Source organism: Diuraphis noxia, unplaced genomic scaffold (genome assembly GCF_037042655.1).
Source record: "Diuraphis noxia isolate RWA-SAM2 unplaced genomic scaffold, SU_Dnox_SAM2 contig0004, whole genome shotgun sequence".
Taxonomy (NCBI): Eukaryota; Metazoa; Arthropoda; class Insecta; order Hemiptera; family Aphididae; genus Diuraphis; species Diuraphis noxia.
The window spans coordinates 50813687-50839645 of record NW_028301714.1 but is presented as its reverse complement, the minus strand read 5'-3'; the positions used below and the strand labels follow the sequence as shown (position 1 = coordinate 50839645).

The window sequence follows — 25959 nt, the reverse complement described above, 5'->3', positions numbered from 1 at the left end:
AATTTATTCAAGTCGACATTAGTGTCGCATTCGTCATTTCAAATTATTGTTTGTCTAATTAATATTTATTATTATTCTCTGGGTTTATTATTATTATTTTTGTGTATTTATATATAACAGCGCGCATTTAAATAGGTTATACCTGGATCGTGATAGGTACCTAATTTGTCCCGTTAGTTATTGTCTCCTTGTCTTCGGTCGATTGTTGCCAATTTTCTCCGTTGATTTCGCGTCATATTCAGACAACAGTCAACATGGTCGAGACAGCAGAAGATAAAGAAATAAAACGCGTCAGACGTCTTGCCACTAGAGCTGACACAAAGCGCACTATCGCCGTAAAAAAAATCCGATCAATTGACAGTCTCGCTAAACGCGCGAAAAATGATCCTAGTCTTATGGATGAACTGCATATAGCGGCTGCGACGTTGGATGATTTATGGGCACAATTCGAAGCGGCGGACAATGATGTGTTAGACAGTTTATTGGAAATAAATGCCGAAAGCGAATATTCAGCCGAGTTGCCAGCCGAAGTGCTTTCTATTATCAATACAATTACGGCAGTCGCCATGCAGGGCAATTACGATAATATTAAGATTGCTAAGCGCGGCCTGGGTGGACAAAATCATGCCAGCGATGCAGCAGTTAAACCAACATCTAGACTACCTGAAATCCCGTTACCGTCGTTCCATGGTGATTTTAATTATTGGCCCACGTTCCGCGATCGGTTCTCCGCGCTTGTTGGCGATAGGACCGACATACCGAAAATCGATAAAATGCAACATTTGATCGGATGTTTGCAGGGTGCTGCAGCGGACGCCATACGCAATATAACCGTGTCCAATGACAATTACGACCTCGCGTGGTCCACGTTATCGTCGCGTTTTCATCGCCCGCGATTAGTCGCGCATGCATTGATCGACAAGTTACTCAACGCACCGGTGTCTTCGCAAGAAACGTTGTTCGATCTCAATAATTTTGTATCGCTCTTTTCCGAGAATATTGCGTTATTAAATGCATTGAACATCAGGGACCTCGGATCATTCATAGTGTTCTCCATGGCTTTTCGGTGTCTCCCGGCATCCACACGAAAATTATTCGAGTCGTCCGCCCCTCCGGAGTTTCCGACTGTGACTGACTTGCTGAATTTTGTACAGTCCCGTGTAGCGATTTTGGAGATTGCCGGAGATCATCAGAAAAGGCCCAATAATCGACTACAGTCTACATCACATAGCAACGCGTTCGTCAAGAAGGTTCCGTTCAAACCAACCACTACATCGTTAGTCGTTTCGAAGCCATCGAGCTCCAAGAGTGACTCCTGTCCGAACTGCCGTGAAAGGCATACTATTACTGATTGTCGAAAATTCGCGTCGTTGTCGGTCGAGGACCGCAACAAATGGGCTCGTGACAACCGCGTGTGCTACGCGTGTTTATCGACCAATCATTGGGCCAACAAGTGTCATTCAAAACTTCGCTGTGCAACATGTTCAAAGAAACACCATACGCTGCTTCATGGGTTTTCAACACGACGCCAGTCAGAGAGCGCTCCGTCTAGCGACGATGCGCCCTTCTGTGCTGCATCAACGACATACAGGAAGGACGATTCATCAGCCGTGCTATTGGGCACCGCTCTCATTCATATTCGTGACCATTGTGGCACCTGGCAGACGGTCCGTGCCATCGTCGATTCAGCATCCCAAATAAGTGCCATAACTGTGTCCTGTGTTACTCGTTTAGGACTACGGCTGACAAACTGGACAGCACCGATCACTGGCCTATCCGGTGCAACAGTTGCTGATGTCCGAGGTATGGTCGATTGTGTCGTCCAACCAAGATTTGCTACGGAGCCACAATTGCAAACAAAGGCGTGGGTAATGCCGTCGATCACGTCCAACATGCCACGTCGATCTCTAGACACCAGCGTCAAGGATCGATTCGCGAACCTGGCCCTTGCAGATCCGACGTTTAATATTGCTTCTCCCGTTGACATGTTATTGGGTGCCGACTTGTTCGCGCAAATAATGGACGGCCGGAAAGTGATTGTAGCTGCCGATCTGCCCACAGCGTTCAGCTCTATTTTCGGATGGATTCTGATCGGGCCGGTGCTCCAAACTTATGTCGAGTGTCACGCATCGCTCCCTGTGTCATTAACCGTCTCAATTCAAGATTTAATCGAGAATTTTTGGCGTGCTGAGGAACCCGCGATGCCGCCGCCTTCGTTCACGGATGATGGCCGTTGTGAAGAAGTATTTGTAGCGGAACACAAGCGACTGCCGTCTGGACGATTCGCCGTGCCATTACCGACGCGCACAGCCTTGTCTTCGCTAAGTTTTCCAGGTTCCCGTGAACACGCGATCAAACGCTTTGAAAATCTCGAGAAACGACTGTCGAAGGACTCCAAACTACGAGAGTTATATTCCAATTTCATGTCCGAATACTTATCACTAGGTCATATGTCGGTGGCAAAAACACCCGGGACATACTTCATACCGCACCACGCCGTATATCGACCTGCAGATGGCGACAACAAGATCCGCGTCGTATTTGACGCGTCTGCGAAGGGATCTCGAAGTTTGTCATTAAACGAATGTCTATTGCAGGGCCCCAAATTACAACAAGACATCGTCGATGTACTGACCCGTTTTCGTGTACCAAAGATAGTTTTTACGGCAGATATATGTAAAATGTACCGCCAAATATTGGTCCTACCGGAGTACCGTACACTCCAGCACGTGTTTTGGCGGTCGTCTCCGTTCGAAAAACTCGTTGAGTATGAACTTGATACAGTGACATACGGGACAAACTGTGCCCCATTTCTAGCACTTCGCGTCCTTAAGGCAATCGCCGTTAATGATTGCACTGATTATGACGACGTTCGTGACGCGTTGCTAAACCAGACATACGTCGATGATGTGTGTGCTGGCGCTGATTCCATTACCGATGTTTTAAAATTCCAATCCAGCCTAATTTCAATTCTGAATCGTGCGGGGCTAGAATTAAAAAAATGGTCCAGTAACGAACCCGACGTGTTAACCGCCGTGCCTGCCGACCATTGTGTAAATTATCCACATTCGTTTGACGCCGCAGATGACAGCGGTATAAAAGTACTCGGCCTTCAATGGCATCCGACCAACGATTCGTTTTCGTGTGCCCTTCGTCCTAATTTGTTGCCGATCATTTGCACGAAAAGAGGATTGCTGTCCATGATCGCGAGGATTTACGATCCTTTAGGACTGTTTGCACCCGCAATCTTTCACGGGAAATGCATTATGCAGCGCACATGGTCGGCGAAGGCATCATGGGATGACCCCCTTCCGGATGACATCTCGCGGGATTGGGAATCGTTTGTATCAGACCTGCCATCCCTTAACGACCTGAAGGTACCTCGTCATTTCAATTCCCGTCGTGGATCGCCGTGTCAACTATTGGGATTTTGCGATGCCTCACAGCACGGTTACGCTGCAGTTTTATACATAAAGATGTTAGACCATGATTCTGATTCTAGCAACATTTTTCTCGTCGGGACAAAAACGAAGCTGGCGCCGATAAAACCCTTGTCGATTCCGCGGTTGGAGCTGAACGCCGCGTTATTGCTATCTCGATGGATGAGTCGAATACGGGCAACCCTTAAATCGTATTTAAACATCGTCGATTTGTACGCATGGAGTGATTCAGCCATCGTATTGTCTTGGTTGAAAAATCCACATACGTCATTTAAGGTATACGTTTCCAATCGCGTCCATCAAATCATTACTCTAATGCCTGACTGTCGATGGCTCCACATAAAGTCGGAAGAAAACCCCGCAGATTGTGCCTCGCGCGGCGTCTTACCTTCGGTGTTATCTAGTCTATCGCTATATTGGCAAGGTCCTCGGTTCCTCCACGATGACGCGGCGAGCTGGGACGTGACTGTACCGTCGATCCCGATACCCGAACTACCTGAGACGCGGCCTGTAGCTCTAGTGCTCAGCACTGAACAGCCATCAGAATGGTATGACAGTTTCTCATCATATGACCGGCTGGTCCGCGTAGTTGCCTACATTTATCGTTTTCTTCAAGCATGTAAGAAACACCCTCGGCCTGCCATTGGGGCACTACAGCGCACCGAACTCGATGACTCCATCAGCAAGCTGGTCATCATGTCTCAACGATGTTTCTATAAAACTTTAGCACACGAACTATTGACGTCAGCACGTGTGTCATCGAAACACCTATCACGACTACGTCCGTTCCTAGACCCATCTGGGGTGATTCGCGTTGGTGGGCGATTGCGCCATTCACATTTAAATTATGGTAGTAAACACCCCATGTTATTAGCGAAACAATCGCATTTGTCGTTGTTAATATGCCGCCGATGGCATAAAATTACGTGTCATGCTGGTCCGCGAATAATGACGGCCCTTATATCGCGTGATTTCTGGATTGTGTCAATCAAATCTGTGTTACACACCGTCACACGCGCATGTCCGGTCTGCGTGCGTTTTGATGCGAAACCGCCGCAACCTATAATGGCAGATTTGCCAGCCGCACGAGTTCAGCAAAGTAGGCCGTTCGCGAGGGTAGGGGTTGATTATGCCGGCCCACTTCAAATGCGTGAAGTGCAACTTCGAAAATCTCGAGTATATAAAGTGTGGATCGCCGTCTTTGTATGTTTGTCGGTTAAAGCTGTCCATTTAGAAGTGGTTACAGGGCTGTCCACTGAAGCATTCCTTGCCGCCTTTGACCGGTTTGTTGCGCGACGAGGCTTACCGTCAGAAATATTTTCGGACTGCGGCACGAACTTTGTTGGCGCGGACAAGCAACTTCAGTTACTGATCAACAGTCCAGACGGTCAACGCACCATTTCTCAAGCGCGCACATCGTGTCAATGGCATTTTAACCCCCCAAGTGCACCGCATTTCGGTGGCCTATGGGAGGCAGCGGTCCGGTCAACGAAACGATTGTTGATCCGTACCATGGGTACCCATGTACTCACGTACGAGGAATTCACTACCTTACTTACGCGTGTTGAGGCAGTACTCAATTCGAGACCATTGACCCCATTAACCACGGACCCCGCTGACCTTGAATATTTGTCTCCTGGACATTTCCTAATCGGGCAACCGTTGTTGGCTGTACCTCCCCGAGTATCGTTTGAGTCACGCGTCAGTTTAACTCAACGTTGGAAGCTTCTTGACCAATGCCATCAGGCATTCTGGCGACGTTGGTCAACCGAATATCTGACGTCGCTTCAAGGGAGATCGAAATGGACTACTGAAGCACCCAACGTCAAGGTCAACGACATGGTAGTTATAATCGATAACCAATCTCCACCACTGGAATGGCGTCTCGGACGTATCCTTGAACTGTTACCTGGCAACGACGGTGTTGTACGTGTCGTACGGGTGTTGACGTGCAACGGCCATATCACTCGACCGGTGGCTAAAGTAGTGGTATTACCCACCCACTAGCGTTTCGAATTCTTAACAACCTCACAAAATTGATCGTTGATTGAATGCTTATCCCCAAAACATAGCTTCCAGTTCTAATTTTTATATATTCTCAAATAAACTACCACTTATCAATTATTCAATCACTAGCTACTCTGACTTCATATCTAATGTGTGGGCACCATATGTGTCATTGGTTTTAACATTTATGTATCTTCATTCGATTATTGTGTATTATTTGTAATTTTATATTCAACATGTTCCTTTTCCTTTTGTAAAATGAAATGATAATTAGTATCACTCCGGTCATGCATCATCTCAAGACGTCGCTGCAGCCCATTCAATCCAATCCGTTCGATTTCTATGGGAGCCTGAGCCTCCCATGGGGGGGAGGATGTTTGAGCCGCAATTTCGTGCCCGACGATTTGCACCGACGGCAATACAGAGTCCAGAGTCCAGCCAGATTACTACAGGTTTTGACGATCTTTATCAACTATCGTCGTCGTAATCGCAGCTTGGACGGTCGCGGCGCGTAATAATATACGCACCAGCCAGTCTACGAGAAACTTCTCGTCTCGCCTCTCGCGACCGGTGCGTGCTGTATTGTATTGTTGTGCACGAATGCCTACGCCGGTCTGCTCTACGCGTCGTCCTGTTCGGACGGATTTTGGCGTCTTCGATCGTCGTGGGTGCGCCATTACGGGTTCGTTGTCGTTGTGTCGGTGACTTGTCCGTTACCTCCATTGTTTTGGGCCCCCTTGTGACGGGCGTAAGTGTCGGCGCTGATCGCGCGGCCGTTCGGTGTTCGCGTAACCACATTAATTGTGCAAATTGACGACACCGTCGTGTGTCATTACGTCGTGTGTCGGTTTTGGCGGCGTGAACGCCCGTTCCGTACCACATTGTTTGTGGGGAACCCACTACCGCAACCGAACTATTGTTTCGATTGTCAGGTGCGGGTTGCCGTGTTGTTTTGCTGACGCGGACGAGCGTCGGGTGGTTAACGCGGGATTCCCCGTTGAAGTTTGGAGGGCCCGTCGTTTCACGTCGCCGTCGTGGGAACATTGTAATATTCGTGTCAAACGGTTCCAGGAGGCAGCACTGCAGTCCATGCCAGTGACCGTCCAGTCCACTTCATCGTCTTACCGGGTGATCGACCATTATCATTTCCATTATCATTTCTACTATCAATTTATATTATCGTATTTTAATTATTGTTTTGTTTACATATTGATCGATTGATCATATTATTTATTTGTGTTATATATTATTACCAATTTTGGGCGCCCGTATTTATCATTGTATTTTATAGGTATTTATATATTGTCCAATAGACTCACATTATTATACTATACATTTGCGTTATATTATGTTTCGTATTTTGGTCACCCACCTCGAGACTAGTGATGCGAGTCAGAGTAGTTGACTACATAATTCGTATGAATTATTCTGGCGCAACAGCGATACCAACAATTTTCTCTGCAAAACAAAATAAGATCCATGAAAATGTCGAGGGTCTTAAGTGTTCACCACCTTCGGAGGAGTATCACTGTATGTGGCTTTTATCATGCCATTTAACATCATTATAAATTTCTAAATACATATTATACTTTTATAATTCTTCACAGCCAAAATCATAACTTGTCGCTATTGAGTTCAGATTTGCGTACACGGATTGTTGTAGTTCCACATCTATAATGTAAACCTTATAGACATGCCATGTCCGGCAACGCCTAGTTATGTATCTTGTATTTTTTTCGTTGCAATTATTATATTATTAATTTTTTACAGTGCAAATCCCCTGGCCAAGGTGCAAGGTCAACCGCTACTATGTGGTTTAAAGTCAATTACCACTGCGGTTCAAGGTCAACCACCAAGATGCCAACGATCGTTGTTTGATGAGGCAGCGCGTATCTCATCGCAATTTTTCGGCGTGCTCAGGATTTTGGCCTTTCGGAGACGGGAAACGCCCTTCTGGTCAGGTAGGGGCCGGTGGAACCACATACCTTCATATCACGGGAGACCCATCAACCGGATCGCATATATAAGGACCAGCGACACCAAGCATTGGCATCACATATCTCTTCACATCCCAAGTACACACATCGACCACAGGTTGAAGTTTGCAGATTCGTCGTAGACATCACAAGAAGAAATCAAAAAACAAGAAATGGCTTCTTTCAAGAATCTGGTGAGTCTTACACTCTTTATGGCTCATCGTAACGTGACTAGGAGATTTTCGTTCTTTCGTAAACCTAGACACATAGTATTTTTCTAATCGGTATTATATATTTTAATATAAAATTTCACTATTGTGTCTAAACGATTTAAATTATTTAAATTAGAAAGACTAGTTAATATTTTACTTTTGAGAAACTATATAGTCATATAATACGTATCCCACAATGAATAGAACTCGTATTTTGGCCCAGCAGCCAAATTCCGTGCACATATTAATTGTATCAGTCATGAAAGTTTTTAGGACCCATATAAAATCCTATAATATCTTCAATTCAACATTCATCCAAAAACATTGAAACGATTATTATATTTATGATATTGTTGATTTGACAGACGAGTTATAGCGGGAAAGGTTTATTGGAATTCAAACTAAGCCTATCATATACTTTAAAGTTTAGGATCATAATATAAACTTATAGAAATAACAAGAAAATTAAGGGTAGAATCTTTCAAACTAAATACATATTTGCAGCTATCGAATTAAATGGCATAATAATGAAAAAAAAATATTTGCATCGTAGATCACTGAAGTTACTGATTTTTAGTAATACTTAATTTATTTTTAGTTAACCTAAAGGTTTAGTTAACCTAATCTAACCTAACCTAACCTAAAACGATTTCTATGGACTTATCGTACGTCGTGGTTAAGATGCATCTTATTTTTTATGACAACTATAAAATATGAATTGTTGACATGTATTTAACAAATAACAATCAATAAAATCTTCACATTTGTTCTTTTTATAAACAGATATTCATCGCCTTGGCCGTGTACGCCGTGTCCGCCGAAGAAAACAAACCCGCCGAGGATGCAGCAAGAGTAAAGAAACACGCCTATATTGCCGCAGCCCCAGCTCGTAAGTCTAAGTCTTATTAATTATAATTATATAATATTTAACTATATAAGTATATAATATAAAACACAACGATAACTTTAGGACTTTGTTCTTCATTTTTTTTTTTTTTTTTTATAAATTTTGTGTGAATTTGATTTGATGAAACAAATTTTAATCAATTTTTTTTTACAGCGGTTTTGGCTTACTCTGCAGCAGCCCCAGCATACCCATATTCAGCATACTCTGCATACCCAGCCAGCTACGCTTACAAATACTCCAGTCCAGCTGCCTACGCAGCACCAGCTGCTTACGCCGCTCCTGCTGCTTACGCCGCTCCTGCTGCTTACGTCGCACCGGCTACCTACGCCGCCACCCCATACGCCGCTTACTCGAGCTACGCAGCTTACCCGAGCTATGCCGCCTACCCCAGCTACGCTGCTTATGACGATGGCAAATACTACCCAGGAAAATACGAGAAATCGTATTTCCCAGCAGCCTACAAAGCCGCATACCCGGTCGCCTACCACTACTGAAAACCCACTCACCCATGATTCTCAACATTCCAACAACACGCATAGATTTTTTAAAGTATAACTTTCAACAATAAACGTGATCTTTTTTTCGTAAATCGGTTTTGTTGTTATTTTTTGTCCTTTTCATCCCTAAAAAATCGTATATTTACTACACATATATATATATATATATATATATATATTAATATGCATTTATGTTTTATGTAAAACATAGTGCATATAGGTATGTATAAAAGTATAGTATGAGTTCTATGCTATAAAAATAATAGATAATACTATGTATAATATTTCACCTATGACCTATATATGGTTTAGGATATACCTTATTTTTTTTACCATAATGTGCTGCTCCATGTAATTTATTTTATTACATATATACTAGTAGATGTACGATTTTGTGTTTAATTTGAGTATTTGAATACACTACAGCGTATATTTTCATTTTTGAGTAAAAATATACAGGTAGGATATAGTATAACATCACGCGATATGAAGAAATTTAAATAAGTTTAATGTAGGTACATTATGTCAATGGCATAAAAAATTAAAATTATATTAATCTCATCGAGATGGCATATAAAACGTTATTTTAACCGAAATAAATATTTTTATTTGATGCTTCAATACATTTTTTGGTTATCATAATAGTAATTGTAAAAATCTAACTATCTGAGACCTTGAACTAACCAGTAAATACTTCAAATAATCATATCAAATATTTATATGATTTTGACTTTTGAGTGTGCGAATAGTAAATTCTTTGTATACATTTGTTTATAAATTCAATGTATATTACTATACTAGAACAATGAATATTAAAATGTTTAATCAGTTCATTTTAATTAGAATTTTATAGAAATGATAATAATATGATACATTAATGTTATGGCCTCGTATTTTGAATACGCTTGATATTCTTTTAGTACAAATAGCTTACCTATTCGATGTTTTTATCTTAATTAGTTATATAATATATTGACAGACTTTAATACCTACAAATAAATCTATTTTACATTTATACAGCATAAATTACATAACAATTTTGCGTTCTGATTTGTTATATACGTTAAGAACTTATTTTTAAAAAAACAGTCACATAATAGTTTAAATTTGTTTACCAGAAACAATATTCATTGAACATGCATGGCCACATTTAAGGGGAGGGTACTGGCCATAACTACTGCTCTGGATGTCAGTTATTTGGGGACACCACCATTTTGGGATCAGCGATTTGTTCACTATTAAATTATTAAAACTTTTTAAATAGAAATTAATTTATTAACAGTATATTAAATAATATTATAATATAATATAAATATATAATGTATTATGCTGTTTGAAATGTAAATATTAATGTATTTATATATATATCAGCGATCGCGAATTAATAATATAGTATAGGTATAATATGATGTAATTTTATTTCACATGGATTTAAAATTTTAGAATCTTTTTTTAGATTCAAAAAGGTTAGTGTTTATACATTTTGTTGTTACCTATGCTTTAACTGATGTTAATATTTACAATAACTGAGAATTCAGATTATTTAATATTACTTTCAAACAATTTATTACTGTTTTAAAAACTAGTAGAGTGGCTAAATAAAGTTATTTATTGAAACTACAAGATTTAAATTCTATCAAAAATAATAAAAAATATGTAAAAAAAAAGAACTATTTAGATAGTTTTCATATGTGAATCTTTTTAAAACTACGTAAGTAAGTACATATTATTAAGCTAAAATATACAAAAGTTTTTTTTTTTAATTTAGAGTATTACATATTTTTCATCTGTATTTATGATGTAGATATATTTTTGGGTACAGTGTAGTAGAGACATATTTAATATTTCTATGTTTTATTAGGAAATTAAGAATTATAGATTGATTTTTATAATAATTAAAAAAAATGCAAAATCTATTTAGATATAATTATTGTATTAATTATTTTTAAATCAACTCATCATTTATAGTATAATTTACATTAATTATACTCATGATCGATGATGAGAAAATTATGAAACCTAGTATTATAAATAATTCGACGATATTGAGACGATATGTGACACGCGTCGGACGCATCAGAACGTATTATTGTATATCCTATGCGATATCGCTAAATTTATCTGCTGGTAAATTCCAACTGCTATTAAAGTTGAAAGTGTGGCGCAAAATACATATTATATTTTTATATTTTGGCGCAAATTACATACGTACTTAAATGTACCTATTCGTGGCGCAAATTACAAGTAATAAAAGTGGCGCAAAATACCATCTCCCAGTATTTATCGTGTTTAGGTATTTTACATGGCAGTTGAACATAGCATTGACCGTGACAGTTATATTGTATTTTATATTTCTATAGTGATACACTAGGCGTTACGCAAAATCGGTTAGAAAAAAATTTTTAGGTAACCATGTCAAAACAAATATTTATGTTAAAAATCATCTAAAAAAAAAATCGAACACAGCTATTTGACTATTTCCATGTGGCCTTAAGATGCACTCGGGAAGCGTTTGGACGGTATTGCAGATGAATCCAAGGTTATGTTAAATAATACAAGTTTCATCCAATTTAATACCATTGGGAGTCAAATGGAAATTCTGAATTTTACTAGAATAAATTTTATGTTATTAAAAATTACTATTGGATTTTCGATAATTACCTTAATTGAACTATATTCTTTCAGAAACAAGTAAAAAGTAGAACTTCCCTTGGAAACAAAGTAATCATTGAATGTGTTTATATCTATGTATATAAATCGTAATGTTTTCAAAAAATTAATTTGATACGAGAATCAACCTATTTTTAAAATATAAAATAGTTTTATAAAACTTAACTCAGTTGTTTCTAACGCTGGTATATGATATCGCGTGGTCACGAAAAAAGGCAGGTAGGTATATCAAAAACACACTAAGAGATACCTACTTAAATTATTATTATAGACATACTTATTACATTATTTATAATAATTTTGTAGAGGTCAAATAATTGATCGGAAAAATGGGTTCCTTTTTATATTAATCATTAAATATTTTATATGATATACCAATCAATAAGAAGAAGGGAAAATAGACATTACGATTTATGAAAATACAATATTATTATATCGAAACAAAAGAACTTTATAAATGTACACCTAATCTATAATATAACCATGTATACAGCCATGTAGGCAGGAGAAAATACACCGAAAAGTGTATAGGTTAGTGTATATTTGAGATGTCAAAATGTAGTTGTTAGGTAATTCAATTTTACTCAATTAACTTTTACAATTGTATAGTTTATCTTTTATAATTTTAATTTCCGATATATTATTGTTCCAGCCAATTTATTTTTATTTATTTTTTTTTGAATAGTTACAACCTTCCGTATAAAATATAATTGTTTACTATATACTTTCAAATACCCACGAATAATATTTTGAAGTTACAAAAAAATAACTTAATATATAAATGTTTAAGACGAAAATGATTATCCTTCATCCGTGAGACTGGCCTATCCGTTTAATTATATCTAATTATATTAAATGTAACATTTAAATTTAACTGTAAATATGTATGTAAATGTTGAAATAAATTGTAAAACCACAAAGTTTCAATAAAAAAAAAGGTGGGTAAGTCGTGGATGTCGCTCTGCTGTACAGTAGGTTACAAGTGGGTTACTGTAATGGATGGAATTAAATTTGAATCCAATGACATTATATCATTGTATACGAAAAACGATTCTGAGCGAAGACTGTTTATCTGTCTAGGATATATTATAGATTATAAAAAATTTTCAAATCTTAGACTTAAAAAGAAAACTTTTTATACCTTTCTAGTTTGAAATAATTTGCGAATTTTCGTGATTTTCGTGATTTTTACATATGATGTCAAAATTCAAACTTTGAATGCTTGTAAAAAAAATTGTCGCATTTCTTTTATTTTTCAATTGCTATTGTAAAAATATGATAGGAGCTATGTATTAAATTTTCAAATCTTAGATATAAAAGGAACATTTTTTTTGAATTTCTAGCATAAAATAATTTATGAAATTTCGTGATTTTTACGTATGTTGTTAAAATTCAAACTTTGAATCCTTGTAAAAAAAAATTGTGACTAAGAATTTATTTTATTTTTCAACTGCTATTGTTAAAATGTGTTAGAAGCCTTGTACTAAATTTTAAAGTTTATCTACCGAACAAATAAATTTTTATCGATATTTATAGAAAAAAAAACTAAAAAAGTTGAAAAATTAAAATGTCAGTAAACAGCTCAAAAGAAATCTAAATGTTTTGAAAATGTTATCAAATATAGAAAATGTCTATATAAACATTCAGAGAAAATTTCAAGTATCTGCGGTAATTTGTTTTAGAGTTACACCAAAATAAGGAAATCGCTAAAAGTGAAAATCCAATGTTGTAAAAATTTAAATTTCAAATGCTCATAAATATTTAATTCGAATTTCCGATGGAATTTTTATTTGTGATAAAGATTGAAAAACTTGTAAGGAATCTTGTATTAAATTTTCAAATCTTAGATTTACAAAAAAAATTTGTTATTTAAAAAAATAAAATAAAAATAATATATGTATTTTTTTATGTAAAATAGCCTAATAAATATCTTGTAGAGTGTTACTGCTGAGTGTTAGGTAACTACTCCCCTCGAGCATTCACTTTCGATGTATCTTCTTGCTTATATGCTTATTGTAATTTATGCTTATAGATTGTATATTTTCCTAATAAACTTAAAAAAATGTCTGTTTAGTTACACTGAAAAAATTTAATTGATTTTGTCAAAAACTTTTTTTGAGTGAAAATTCCCGTTTTCGGTGTCATTCTAAAAGATTACTGGGAATTTTCTATTTTGACTTCTCAAAAGTACTATCTAGATTTATTTTCCCCTGAGAAAATATATTTAAGTAGAAAATTAAAGCATTATTTCGACTGTTTATAATGTAAGTATACTTATTTTTTCAACATTATTTTAAAAACAAAAACAATCTATAACTCATTTATTACAACTTGTTACAGATATATATAGGGCATTAGACACATGAGCATGATATATTGAAATAACAAAATGACTTAATTAATAAAATTCAAACATCAGTATTAAATATGGATGAGATATTAGGTTTTAACATATTAACTTTTTATATTTTGATTAATACTAGTTATCTATGTATAATTAGTAGCAATATTTTATGTAAGCACTTTTATCTTACTAAAATGAAAACGAATTACAGTATGTTTTATGTTTATACTATTCATAAAATATAAAAAGTGGTGATGAATGATAATACATATACATACAATGATAATACGTTCGGAGAATAATAATATGTAATACGGCGTTATGGATATGCAATATAGGTACATTGTTATCACGTGGTTTGTTTTCCAGTGTTTCACAAGCATACCTATTGTTAGTTGTTATTTTGTTAAATTTATAAAAGAATGATATTTATCGCATGTTTGGGTAATTTTAAATGAGGTGACCTTAATATACATAACATTATCCATATTTTGTGAAAATCGAAGGTACCGAGAGTGAAATAATTTAATGATAATTTATATTTATGTAAATCATTTTTTATAATCCAATTATTATGTTATTTAAATTTGAAATGTGTCCAGTACCTAATAGTTTAATATAATTAAGTTTCAACCTTTTGTTGTAAAATAGGTACATATATAATTTTAATTATTTAGACTTTAGAGTAATACACCTCTAAATGCATAGTATATCATAAACGGCTTAATATAATATAATAAAAACAACAGTGTAACTGTAATAATTTAATAGGCATACTATCTGGGCTATGAAAATTTGACTACGAGATACAAATTATCAGCTCTATTTATATTAGGATATCGATTGTTATTTATATTTAATATTTAAAGTGTATAAGTTAACTAAAACGTAGTATTTAAAACCCACTAAACAGCATAAGCGATATTGATGCCAATGCACGAGGAATAGGTATTTGTCCATATTACGTAGTGACCTATGCATTTAAAGCATAATAATAAAATTAATAAGTTACTATTAAGTATTAATATATATTATATAGTTAATATTAGTTATACTTATTCACCTCGCTTACCACGAACTTACATACACTTTTAGACAAGGTTTCGAGATTTCAACCCATCTAGAATTTCGATCATGTATAACAAGTTGCACCTAAATACATAATATTATGTCATATACGTCAATACGTGTATAAATAAGTAATGATGACAATATTAATTGGCGGTGATGGATCCTGGGATAGTCATATAGCATGTGCCTGTGATATGCGTGTATTGTCGACCATCGTACACATCATATTATATAAAACGGGTCAAGGTTTTTCTCGAAAATTAATCCTATCGCGGCGACTATAGGGGTAGAAACACCCTGACTCTATAGTACATCTACTCTTATGATTATAATATTATAAATAATAATTATAAAATATTTCATTTGAAATAATATACAAATGCGTTCAACCGTGAGTCGCATATCGTAGACAATCTGATTTTTATGTGGTAACCAGGAGAGAGGGGTTACGTATACGTGAAATCTAAAAACGATATTATATTTAATAATATACAAAATACCTAAATAATACCTAGACGTCATCGTCACCAAGGCGCTGAGGTGTGCGTGCTGCACAGGAAATTCTTACAACACGCGTGCACCGATGTTAAATAATATACGAATTTACACGAAATGTACCTATATTACAGAAAATAATATAGGTAACATTAATTATACTACATTAAATCGTGATAAACAATATACGATATGTAGCAATTTTGTATAACTATACTTGACGACATAATATTAAGTCACAATAAATGAAAAATCGTAAATACGTCATGAGGGTTGTAGGCAGCTTTATAATAATATTATACAGGGGCGTAATCAAGATTATTGAATGGGAGGACCAAAAACAAACCAACAACAGTTTTATAATTCGACAAATGAAAAAAAAATTAAATAATATAACTCAAATATTTTCAATATTAAACAAATTTTGAAATGGAAGAAGGATGTTGGATGTAGGTACACGTTATTTTTTACATACACTAAAAATAAATATAACGTTTGGGTGATTAAGTAATTTAGTAATTCCATTTTTGAGTATCAAAGTATAGGTGCAATTTTTTTCTATTAGAGTTCATACGCGGAAGACACCACCAGGAGGTTGGCTCTTAATTTTTACTACTTTGCCTACGATATTATATTAAATCATTAAGTCATTGCGAAAATAATAAATCTACTAAAATCAAAAAACTTAAAAAAAATTTTATTTCTTATATTTAATTTTTTTTCCTACAAAACGTGAACCGATGGCACATAAATGTTTTCTAATATCCTCGTGTTTCAAGGGAGAAGGAATAGGCATGGTCCATTCCCTCACCACCTCTTCCCATGGCTACGACTCCGATATAGTACAGACAATATTATAATTTGAAGTAATATTATAAAATGTGTAATACGCATAAATATATTACACGCACGACGTAGGTAACAATATCGTGGTACACGCGCGAAAAACTTTGAAAAATCGATGTCCTGGACACATATAGGTACCCTATGGCGGAAAAACCCTGGAAAGAGGTGTGTCGAGGGCGAAACACGCGATGTGTCTATTATAAATGAGAGCGGTGCACCGCGGCCCGGTGTGGCTAGTGGTGGCGTTGTCAGTTGGCGGGGGGACGAGGGAAAACGCGGACGGCGGCGGCGGATTGGCAGACGTTAGCGCGGTCACACAACCACCGCGTCGGCAATAACATATTTTATGATATAATATTGCGCCGACACCGCCGCGTGCTTGTATAACGTGTGCCGCACATGTCGATAGCCCGCCGTAGTCGCCGGACATGCGGCCATGGGATGTGGACACTCGGATCGCAAGTCGTCCGACTCGCGGACAACGGCGTCCGCGTCATCGTCCCCGGATCGCCGGGACGTGGACGGCGCGTGGTGCGGTGGCCGGGCGGCGCGCGGCGTTGACGACCGCCGCGCCGAAGACGCGTTCGCGAACTACAACGATTACGCCGATTACGGAGTCGAGAGATTTCACGCCGGGTTTCCCGTCCACCGTATCACCAAAGTAACGCAGGTAAATCTGGCGGAGCCGCTGGCGATGCGCGCCACCGTGTACGGCCGCACAGTGGATATTACGAGAATGATTATCACGCAAAACGTGCAGTGATCGATGCCCAAAAAACTGCGGATTTAAAATAATGACAATTAATATTGCAAACTGTCGGGTTGTGTGGATAATTATTGTTATGATAGAGATTGCCATAATAGGGTGTTGATGAGTTTTTAATTTTTTCCCCTTATTTAATCTTATGTTCCTATATACAATGCTATCTTAACCGAAATCAGCTATAATCAAGCTGTACATTCGGAACGAGTAAATGGTTATTTTGTAGGTTCTTTTATAGATATAATTTCAGTTCTTTATTTTTTAGTTACGTTTATTTTATACTGCGAAAAAATAATTTATAGCTATTTTATATATTATAGTAGCCCGTAGGTAATTGTTTTCTTAAATTGTAAATTTCAAAGAACATTTTTATATTTATTAAAATATTTTCATGATTATTAGTAGAGTGTTTTTGATGTGATTAATTAATTTACACGTGCTCGTTTTTATAGATATCATACCCGAATCAAAATTCTAATCGAATATTAAACTTATAAATTATATTGTATAAATTTGATATAGTAAATAAGATCAAAATATTAAATTGGCATTGACGTATAAATACTATAAATCGACGTAATGATACAGATTATAAAGATAACTTTAATGAAAATTAGAATATTTACTAGAAATTCGGTATTCACGTATATATTTTAAACGACCAATTTTCACCAGTTATTATTTTTACATGTCAAAACCAAAATCATTTTTACGTAACTATAGCTGATAACTAAGTTGTGTTATTCAATTACTACCTATTATTAAATATTAATTAAAAATGACCAATAACATATTGACTTAGGTACGATTATATAATATAATTAATAAAATAATATAATTATAATTATATAATAATCATGTAATGCCTTTAATATGACGTTAATATTTCCGGAAAGTTCTATATAAATTACCTACCTTAATAATTAGCTCAGTGAAAGCTCAACAGACCTAAATACTATTTTTAAAATTAATATTACCAGTAAACAATTTTGATTGAATGAAATGCATTTTTAAAATTGTTTTGGATAAATCTAATTGTTGATACTTTCAATGAAACTATAAGCTATTTTTAAAACAAATTTTAAATATATGTATATAAATATATTTAGGACAAATCCAAAATGACAAAAACATTTAAGTTTTAATTGTTTAAGAATTTTTAATATACCTAGTGAATCGTGATATCAAATATATGGTATTATACACGTCACCCGATATAGATAATAGATAGCAAATAAAATTGTTCATCCATAAGCTATAACAATTATTAGCTATAAGGATTAAAAATTTAAAATAATGATTTTCATAAATATTTCATATTTCGCTAATTTTTTTCATTGACATTTTAACTTCAAATTTGGATGAAATTGGACATTTAAATAAAGAATAACGATTTTAGTTATTTTCTTGTAATTTAAAAGTTTTATTCGTGGATACCTACTTGAATTTTTTAAAGTATATTATTATATTTTATACAAACAATGACATTTTAGGCAAAAATTAATTATACCTCTTCTAGTACCACCGCCTGTGACATTGACGACCGCACGACCTAATTGCATAAACAAACATTCAAGCTAAGCCACCCAAATTTTTCACTACTCCATGCATGGCACACATTATGTACAACATTAATTATTAATTAATCTAATTATCTGTTTTTTTCCTAATCATTATCTAGTTATAAAAGTCAAAATAAAAAATTGTAAATACTATCTCTAGATATAGATAGATAAATGTTGGCTAGGAATGTCTTATAAAATAAAATAAATAAAAAAACGCAAAAAAAGTACCAATTAATGCCGAATAGTAAAATAAATAACTAAATAAAATTGCATTAATTTCATAAATTAATACACTTAGTAATATTATAAGCAACAGAAAGTCTTTGATCAAAATAACTGTTATCGCCGTTATCGGAATCAAAAATAAATAAAATCTATTTTTAATTTTTCTGGAATATATCAACGGCTTGTTTTAGTAATACCATTGATTATAAATACTATTTATAAATTTATAGTCATGTTAACACATACAAAAACAAAACTAATATAATAATAAATAACGCGATTGTGCATAACTTCATAGAAATTACTTTAAAAAAGTAATTGCGTTACAGTAATTTTCGTTACCCAACACTGCATAGGTATTCACCACTTAATGCTTAGGTAAAACAATATTTCATTTTTTTACCAACTTTTATTAAATTATTATTCTAATAGCGGTAGTCCGTTATTGTCGTTATTGATGTCAAGGGTAGATGACATTATTTGATATGGAAGCAATCTTTCATAACATTTTTTTTTAACAAAACACTTTTTATTGATTAAGCATTCAATTATTTACCAACTAAAATTAAGTATAACTAAAAATACACGTTAATCGGGGATGTTAATTAGATATTCGGCTATAGACGTACATCCTGGGGGCTTAATCTCCTGAGGTTTCAATAACACCTCCTCCTCCCCCTTCTCAAAAAAAAAAAAAAAAAACATAAATACTTTTAGGATTATTGGATTATTCTTTCCCTCTTTAAATTCAATCAAATGTCTGCCTATGAAATCTAATTAAACAAATATTAGGCACCTATACGATGATCAAGGAAAACACTATATTATTTTCTATTTATTTCGTTGAATTTTACCATGGTGTGTGTTTTTATTTATTTTTTTTTTTTTGTGTCTATCATCACGTTTTGGGGCAGTAAAAATGCTTCGATTTTTGACTTCAGTACGTCGTTCGATCAGAAAGTGAATCTAGTTGGTAATTTGGGGGGGAGGGGGTCAAAAGTAAAAAATTCTTAATATTTTTCTTAATAATCGGGATAAACAAACTAAAAATTAAAGGAAAAACGAAAATTTTTCGCACAATCAATTTTCGACAAAATCAATTTTGGTTTTTGATGTAACTTTAAAAATAATAACCATATAAACATGAATTTTCACCGAATGTTTATATAAGTATATTCTATCCACCATGCAATTTTCGATCATTATTAGTTTTTTTTAAATTAATATCGATAAAAATGTATTTGTTGGGTAGAAAAGCTTGAAAATGTAATATGAGGCTTCTCACACATTGTGACAATAGCAGTTGAAAAATATTAAAAATACATAGACACGATTTTTTTTTATAAGCATTTAAAATTCAAATTTTGACTATAAATACGTAAAAATTACGGCAATGTTCAAATTATCTTAGTTAGAAATTCAAAAAAAAATGTTCCTTTTATATCTAAGATTTGAAAATTTAATATAAGGCTCCTAAAATATTTTTACAATAGCAGTTGAAAAATAAAAGAAATACATAGTCACAATTTTTTTTTACAAGCATTCAAATTTTAATTTTGACAACATACGTAAAAAACACGAAAATCCGCAAATTATTTTATGCTAGAAATTCATAAAGTTTTTCTTTTTAAATCTATGATTTGAAAATTTTTTATAATCTATAATACTTCCAAGACAGATAAACCGTTTCCGCTCAGAATCGTTTTTCGTATACAATGATATATTATCATTGGATTCAAATTTAATTCCCTCCATTAAAGTAACCCACTTGTAACCTACTGGCCACTGTACAGTAGAGCGACATCCACTTTCCTGCTTTTTTAAAAATAAATTTACTTTTTTATACAAAAGCTAAGCACTTCGTCGATTTACGCATAATTTGTGTTTAATGAAATGTTCATTTATTACCACCGGAAATAATAAAATAAGTGTGAAATGATTAAACATTATTTTTAGAGTATGATATTTCGTCAACTTTATCAATTAAATATTTAAATGTATAATTTTATTTTTAAGTGCTGAAGATTGACAAGTGGATCTGTATTAACCATCGCATTCAAATATCCCAAAATAATAAGACGTCTGAATGTACTAGTGGCATCGTACAAAAAAAAATTAAAAATAAATATGTAATGCATAATCATAATCAATTAATCGTGCTAAGTGTCATTAGTAGGTGGCTTTTTATTCAACACCTCACGTTCTGTATTCTCTTACTACATATAAACAATAAACTTATTGTGCATTAACTGTATAGATTGTTTATTTCTAATAAATAATAATAATAAAAAGAAACTTTAAACTTACAATTAAAAGTAATATGTTTGGAAGAGTTTCTTCCTGGGGAGATAAGGAGCTTTAGCCCTCCCTCATTTTGACGTGTCGTATATATATTATATACATTATCATTACCTATTATAAATACTATTAGTTATTACTATTTAAAATGAACGGTATTATGTTTTTTTTGTATATACTTAGTAATATCTAATAATTAATTGTATCATGTAGGTATCTACCTAATAAATTATAATTGTATTTTTTTTTGTAAAATGCTTATCTCGTTTTAAAATTAAAATATTTAAAAAAAATTATTACAAATTATATAAGTAACATTGCCTTTAAATTTAATAATATGTTATATATAATATATAAGACATTTAATTTTCATGTTATACGCTAGTAAGCAGAGACAGTAAATAAAGGTTTGATAAAATCTAATTCTAAAATATCTAATAAAAATAATTTCTGTATGTACATTTTTATTAAAAAAGTAAAAATCTATATGAAATATTATAGTAACCGAGGTGGAAAGGAGTATTAATATACTTTGGTCTTGGTAGTCATAAGTTATTACCTGATTTTGAGTTAATCATAGTGCAAGTTCAGCAGGTGATTTGGTAGTATTTTTAAGTTAAATTTATATACCTGATGAAAAAAGAATATAAATATTATGATGGAAAGATTTTAAGTAGATTGAAAAACAAGCTTAAATACTATGAGGCAAAATTATTTATTGTTATGCACTACTTCAATTATTTAAACATGGCAGTTTGTTTTTTAACTTAGATTAAATTTTTCATGAAATGGGTTGTTTCAAGTTACAGAAAAAATATCAAAGCTAGTAGTAACAGGCAACCCCCAGCTTTGTCAGTGAAAATTTGGGCTGCTAGAATAAATTTGAGTCAATTTAATGAAAATAATATGTATGCGTACCTTAACTAAGAAAAAAAAGAGAAAAAATACCAAGTAGGGTTAAACCAAAGAAACTATTTTTGGAGTTCTTATTATCAGCCCAACATTTGAGCCAAATTTTTTGTTTTTTCAGGGCCAATTTTTATTCCCAGATCATGCTGGGTCTAAATTATTAATTTCATATGATAGTAATAGGCATTGTGTTTAATTTATTCTGTGATTGTGAAACATCAATAACATAATTACATAAGAAAATCACCATACCGCTTAGAGTTATTTATACATTCAGGTCTCAAAGAAATCAAGAATAATTACATTAGCCTGTAATGTATTTGAATAAATCAATTTATATTTACCTTTTAAAAAAGAATTATTTTCCTATTTTTTAAAATAAATATATCTAATTTAAATATAATAATTGATATTAACAATTAGTTATAAATGTTATTAGGTTGAACAAGTGGATATTTGTGAAGAACAAAACAATAAAATATCTATATATGATGACTACAACAGTTCTCAAGTATACAAACAAAAAATTTTTATTTCAATTTTAATATACGTATAACACTACAATTATTTAAAATAACATAAATATTCCTATTTTATTTTTAGGGATTTCCAGAAGTACTAACAATACACGGTAGTTGGATATATGGCCTAAATGCAGGTGGATCAAGGAATAATTTAGACATGTTTGAAATTAATCCTCAATATTTGCTCAAATTTCCTACAGGTACTATTTTAGTATTTTACTGTATATATTATTATTATGATAAAAATATTTTACATGTATTTATATTATTAATTTGCAGGAATTTTAGAAGAAAATTTGTTTGTTACAATTAAAATAATATTAAAAATAAAACGACTACACAAAAAAAATCCATTACACGTTGCATTTTTTTTATTCAAAGTAAATTCAACTGATATTTATTATTTAGTAGTAATTAATTATTATTATTAAATTTTGAAATTATCATATTACACACATATTTTTTAGAATGATTTTGAACAAAAAGAAACATTAGGAGCTGAGTTTTTTTTGTGTACTGAACCAGAAGGTAGTTCAGGAAAATTCAAGGCAAAACAAGTGATCTCAGAAACATTTGTAGTGTCTACTTTAAATAGCTATGTTATAGTACCAGCTACCTTCAAACCATTTCAACAAGGTGAATTTGTGATCAAAGTGTTGGTTGACCGCAAAATTGACTCCGAATTAAGAAAATTGATACCACCAACCAGACCATCTGTTGGAAATATTAATATATAATAATAATTGTATTTTATACATCACTGAAATTATATGTTATGTTTTTATTCGGATGTATTCAATTGTTAAATAGTTAATAAGCATATCAATGTATTTTTCATGCAAATAAATATCGTATATACCATAAAATATGAAAGATGCTTAATCAGCATACAGTGTTCCAAATATTTAATTGATTTTCATTGTAACATTGTAGGCTACATAATGGTAAACCAGTTCGAGAACATGAATATTTCTTAGGATTTTCACAGCCATCTACCCCACACATTTGTTGAGCAGGTGGAGGTCTATTTAACAAAAAACAATAGTGTTAGTTAAACAAATATAAAATTTATAAATATCTTTACTGCATAATAAATAAAATAATAGTATGTATTTAAACAAAAAATATAGTCTGAAAAATCACAGGGTTGAACATAACAGGTTTTAGACTAAAAGTATAAAATTGGATATGAAAATTAAACAATAATTAAACCTACTTAATTAAAGATTTTTTGAGAGGAAATTCAACTCCTTCTGGAAATAGTAGATTTACTTCGTCATTTTTACTAATGTAAATAATATTATTAACAGTCTTTCTTGCCATTCGGCCTTTAGCATTTATTTTAGATTTGCTTTCATGTTTTTTCAACAATCTTTCCATGGTACGTTTTTTATCTTTTTCCCTTTTTTCGTCTGCTTGTTGTTTTCTTTTTTGTGATTTAATAGCTTTTTTTTGCAACATTTCTGGAGTTAATATCTTTTCCCGGTATCCTATAATATTATTAAATTATTAAAAAATTTGATTAAGATAGTAACAATTTAAATTCCAAACCAGAAGGCAATGCAACCAGTTCTTCAGTGAATTCCTTATCAGATTTTCTGTCAAACATTGCTCTTTGTCTAGCAGTCATCATTTTTGGATCCTTTTTTGTAATTTTCTTTAATTCATCGTCAACTTCGTCCAATTTACCCGTTTCTATTGCTTTTAACCATCGTTCTTCATCACTTGATCCAGGATTGTCTTTATTATTTCTTACTTTTTTTTTCTTCATTCCTGAACTTTGTAAGGTTGTCTTAGTTGTAAGAGGTGGACTAAAACAGTAAATTTCAATGATGTATATATAATTTACATAGATATTTTTTTTCCAACTGTTGATTTATAACTTTAATTAAAAATAATTTAATGTAATAATGAAAATAAATACTAACCTGGATGTCATAACATCAACATATTCATCGTTACCAGACATGTTGATTTAACTTTAAGTAAACACAATCAAGCACAGGTAAGTAATAAATGTATTTATATTTATGGTTCTACAATGAACATATAATTTATTATTAAAATAAGTGATTTATAATATTTTATACTGCTGCAGATTATTTAATATCATATTGCCATAAATTCTAAAATCAATAATATATTTAAAGTGCTGAGCAATAAAAAATGGATGACATCTTGTAAGTCAATACTCTTTATAAAAAATTAATGCTATATGAATCAACCTTAGAACATAATAATATGAACTAACTGATTTAAGGATTCAAGATTGTTTTATACTTATATATTATCACTTTTATAGTTTGTTTATATATAATAGTGTTATCATCTATGCTACTGAATACACAGATTTTCCAAAGAACTATTTTATAGATAAGGTAATCACATTATTTACATTGCGATCAGTGAATCTCGCACGGGGACGACCGCCGTGTCGCCGTTAATTTGTTCCTAGACCCATCCCATAGATATATAATATGCATACCTTTATCTTATACCACAGAATAGAAGTTTCATCTGTTCTGTGCTAATTTTGCTTACTACTTACTTACTTAGTATAAGGTCTATTTTGTTGATTGGCAAAATATTGGTTGACATACACTAAATGTATAATGGGCCGTATTACAATAGTTGAACTCCGGTTAAACCACGGAATTCGGCCGGTAAAATCAGTGGTTGAAGCATAACCGAGGTTTAAACTATGATTGTAAAATGGGTCGTAAGGAATAAATGGAATTATAAATATATTTTTTTAAAGGTAAAATAAAATAATGACAAAATGATATAGGTATACAAAATAATTTTTTTTTGTTACTAACAGCAAGTCTAGAAATAATAAAATACAATACAACATAAATACCTACGTATATGATAGGTATAGCATACCTACTATTTGTCAGCCAAGGCTTCGACTAATGCCCGGAGTTACTTACCTAGTTAGTCTGTGGTTGAAAATTATAATATAACTGTTGGCTATATGCGATATGCCTATATCAAGATATAACAAATAGAGTACATGATATTGATATATATACGCCAACTAAAACAATTATTATCATTACAAACTATATACCTAATTTGTTTTAACTCATCAAATACTAAATACATTAATGCGAACTTAAGTGCGTATATGTATATAATGTTTGTGTTTATAGACATTATTATGATACGTTACATACCGTGATTATACTATTAAATTGGGTAATCGGA

General features: G+C 33.2%; 4 protein-coding genes across 4 annotated transcripts; 3 read left to right on the top strand and 1 right to left on the bottom strand.

The window, feature by feature from the left end:
- The first annotated feature begins 254 nt into the window (after positions 1-254).
- LOC149056166 (uncharacterized) lies at positions 255-5447 on the top strand. The gene has a single exon (XM_089227031.1). It carries the CDS (start codon positions 255-257, stop codon positions 5445-5447), a length of 5193 nt encoding a protein of 1730 aa, XP_089083157.1.
- Positions 5448-7423: 1976 nt separating this feature from the next.
- Positions 7424-9131, top strand: LOC107167127 (uncharacterized). The gene is made up of 3 exons (XM_015516030.2): positions 7424-7617; positions 8419-8524; positions 8696-9131. Exons 1-3 carry the CDS (start codon positions 7597-7599, stop codon positions 9034-9036), a joined length of 468 nt encoding a protein of 155 aa, XP_015371516.1. The 5' UTR covers positions 7424-7596; the 3' UTR covers positions 9037-9131.
- Positions 9132-16733: 7602 nt separating this feature from the next.
- Positions 16734-23613, top strand: LOC149056165 (calpain-3-like). The gene is made up of 5 exons (XM_089225553.1): positions 16734-17135; positions 22665-22736; positions 22829-22949; positions 23029-23129; positions 23217-23613. Exons 1-5 carry the CDS (start codon positions 16902-16904, stop codon positions 23484-23486), a joined length of 798 nt encoding a protein of 265 aa, XP_089081679.1. The 5' UTR covers positions 16734-16901; the 3' UTR covers positions 23487-23613.
- On the bottom strand, positions 22730-25010 carry LOC107167129 (INO80 complex subunit B). Its single transcript, XM_015516033.2, has 5 exons — positions 24678-25010; positions 24301-24560; positions 23966-24239; positions 23609-23773; positions 22730-23463 (listed from the first exon to the last, which is right to left on the bottom strand). The coding sequence occupies exons 1-4, from the start codon at positions 24716-24718 to the stop codon at positions 23632-23634; spliced, it is 717 nt and encodes a 238-aa protein (XP_015371519.1). The 5' UTR covers positions 24719-25010; the 3' UTR covers positions 22730-23463; positions 23609-23631.
- Between the last annotated feature and the right edge of the window lie 949 nt (positions 25011-25959).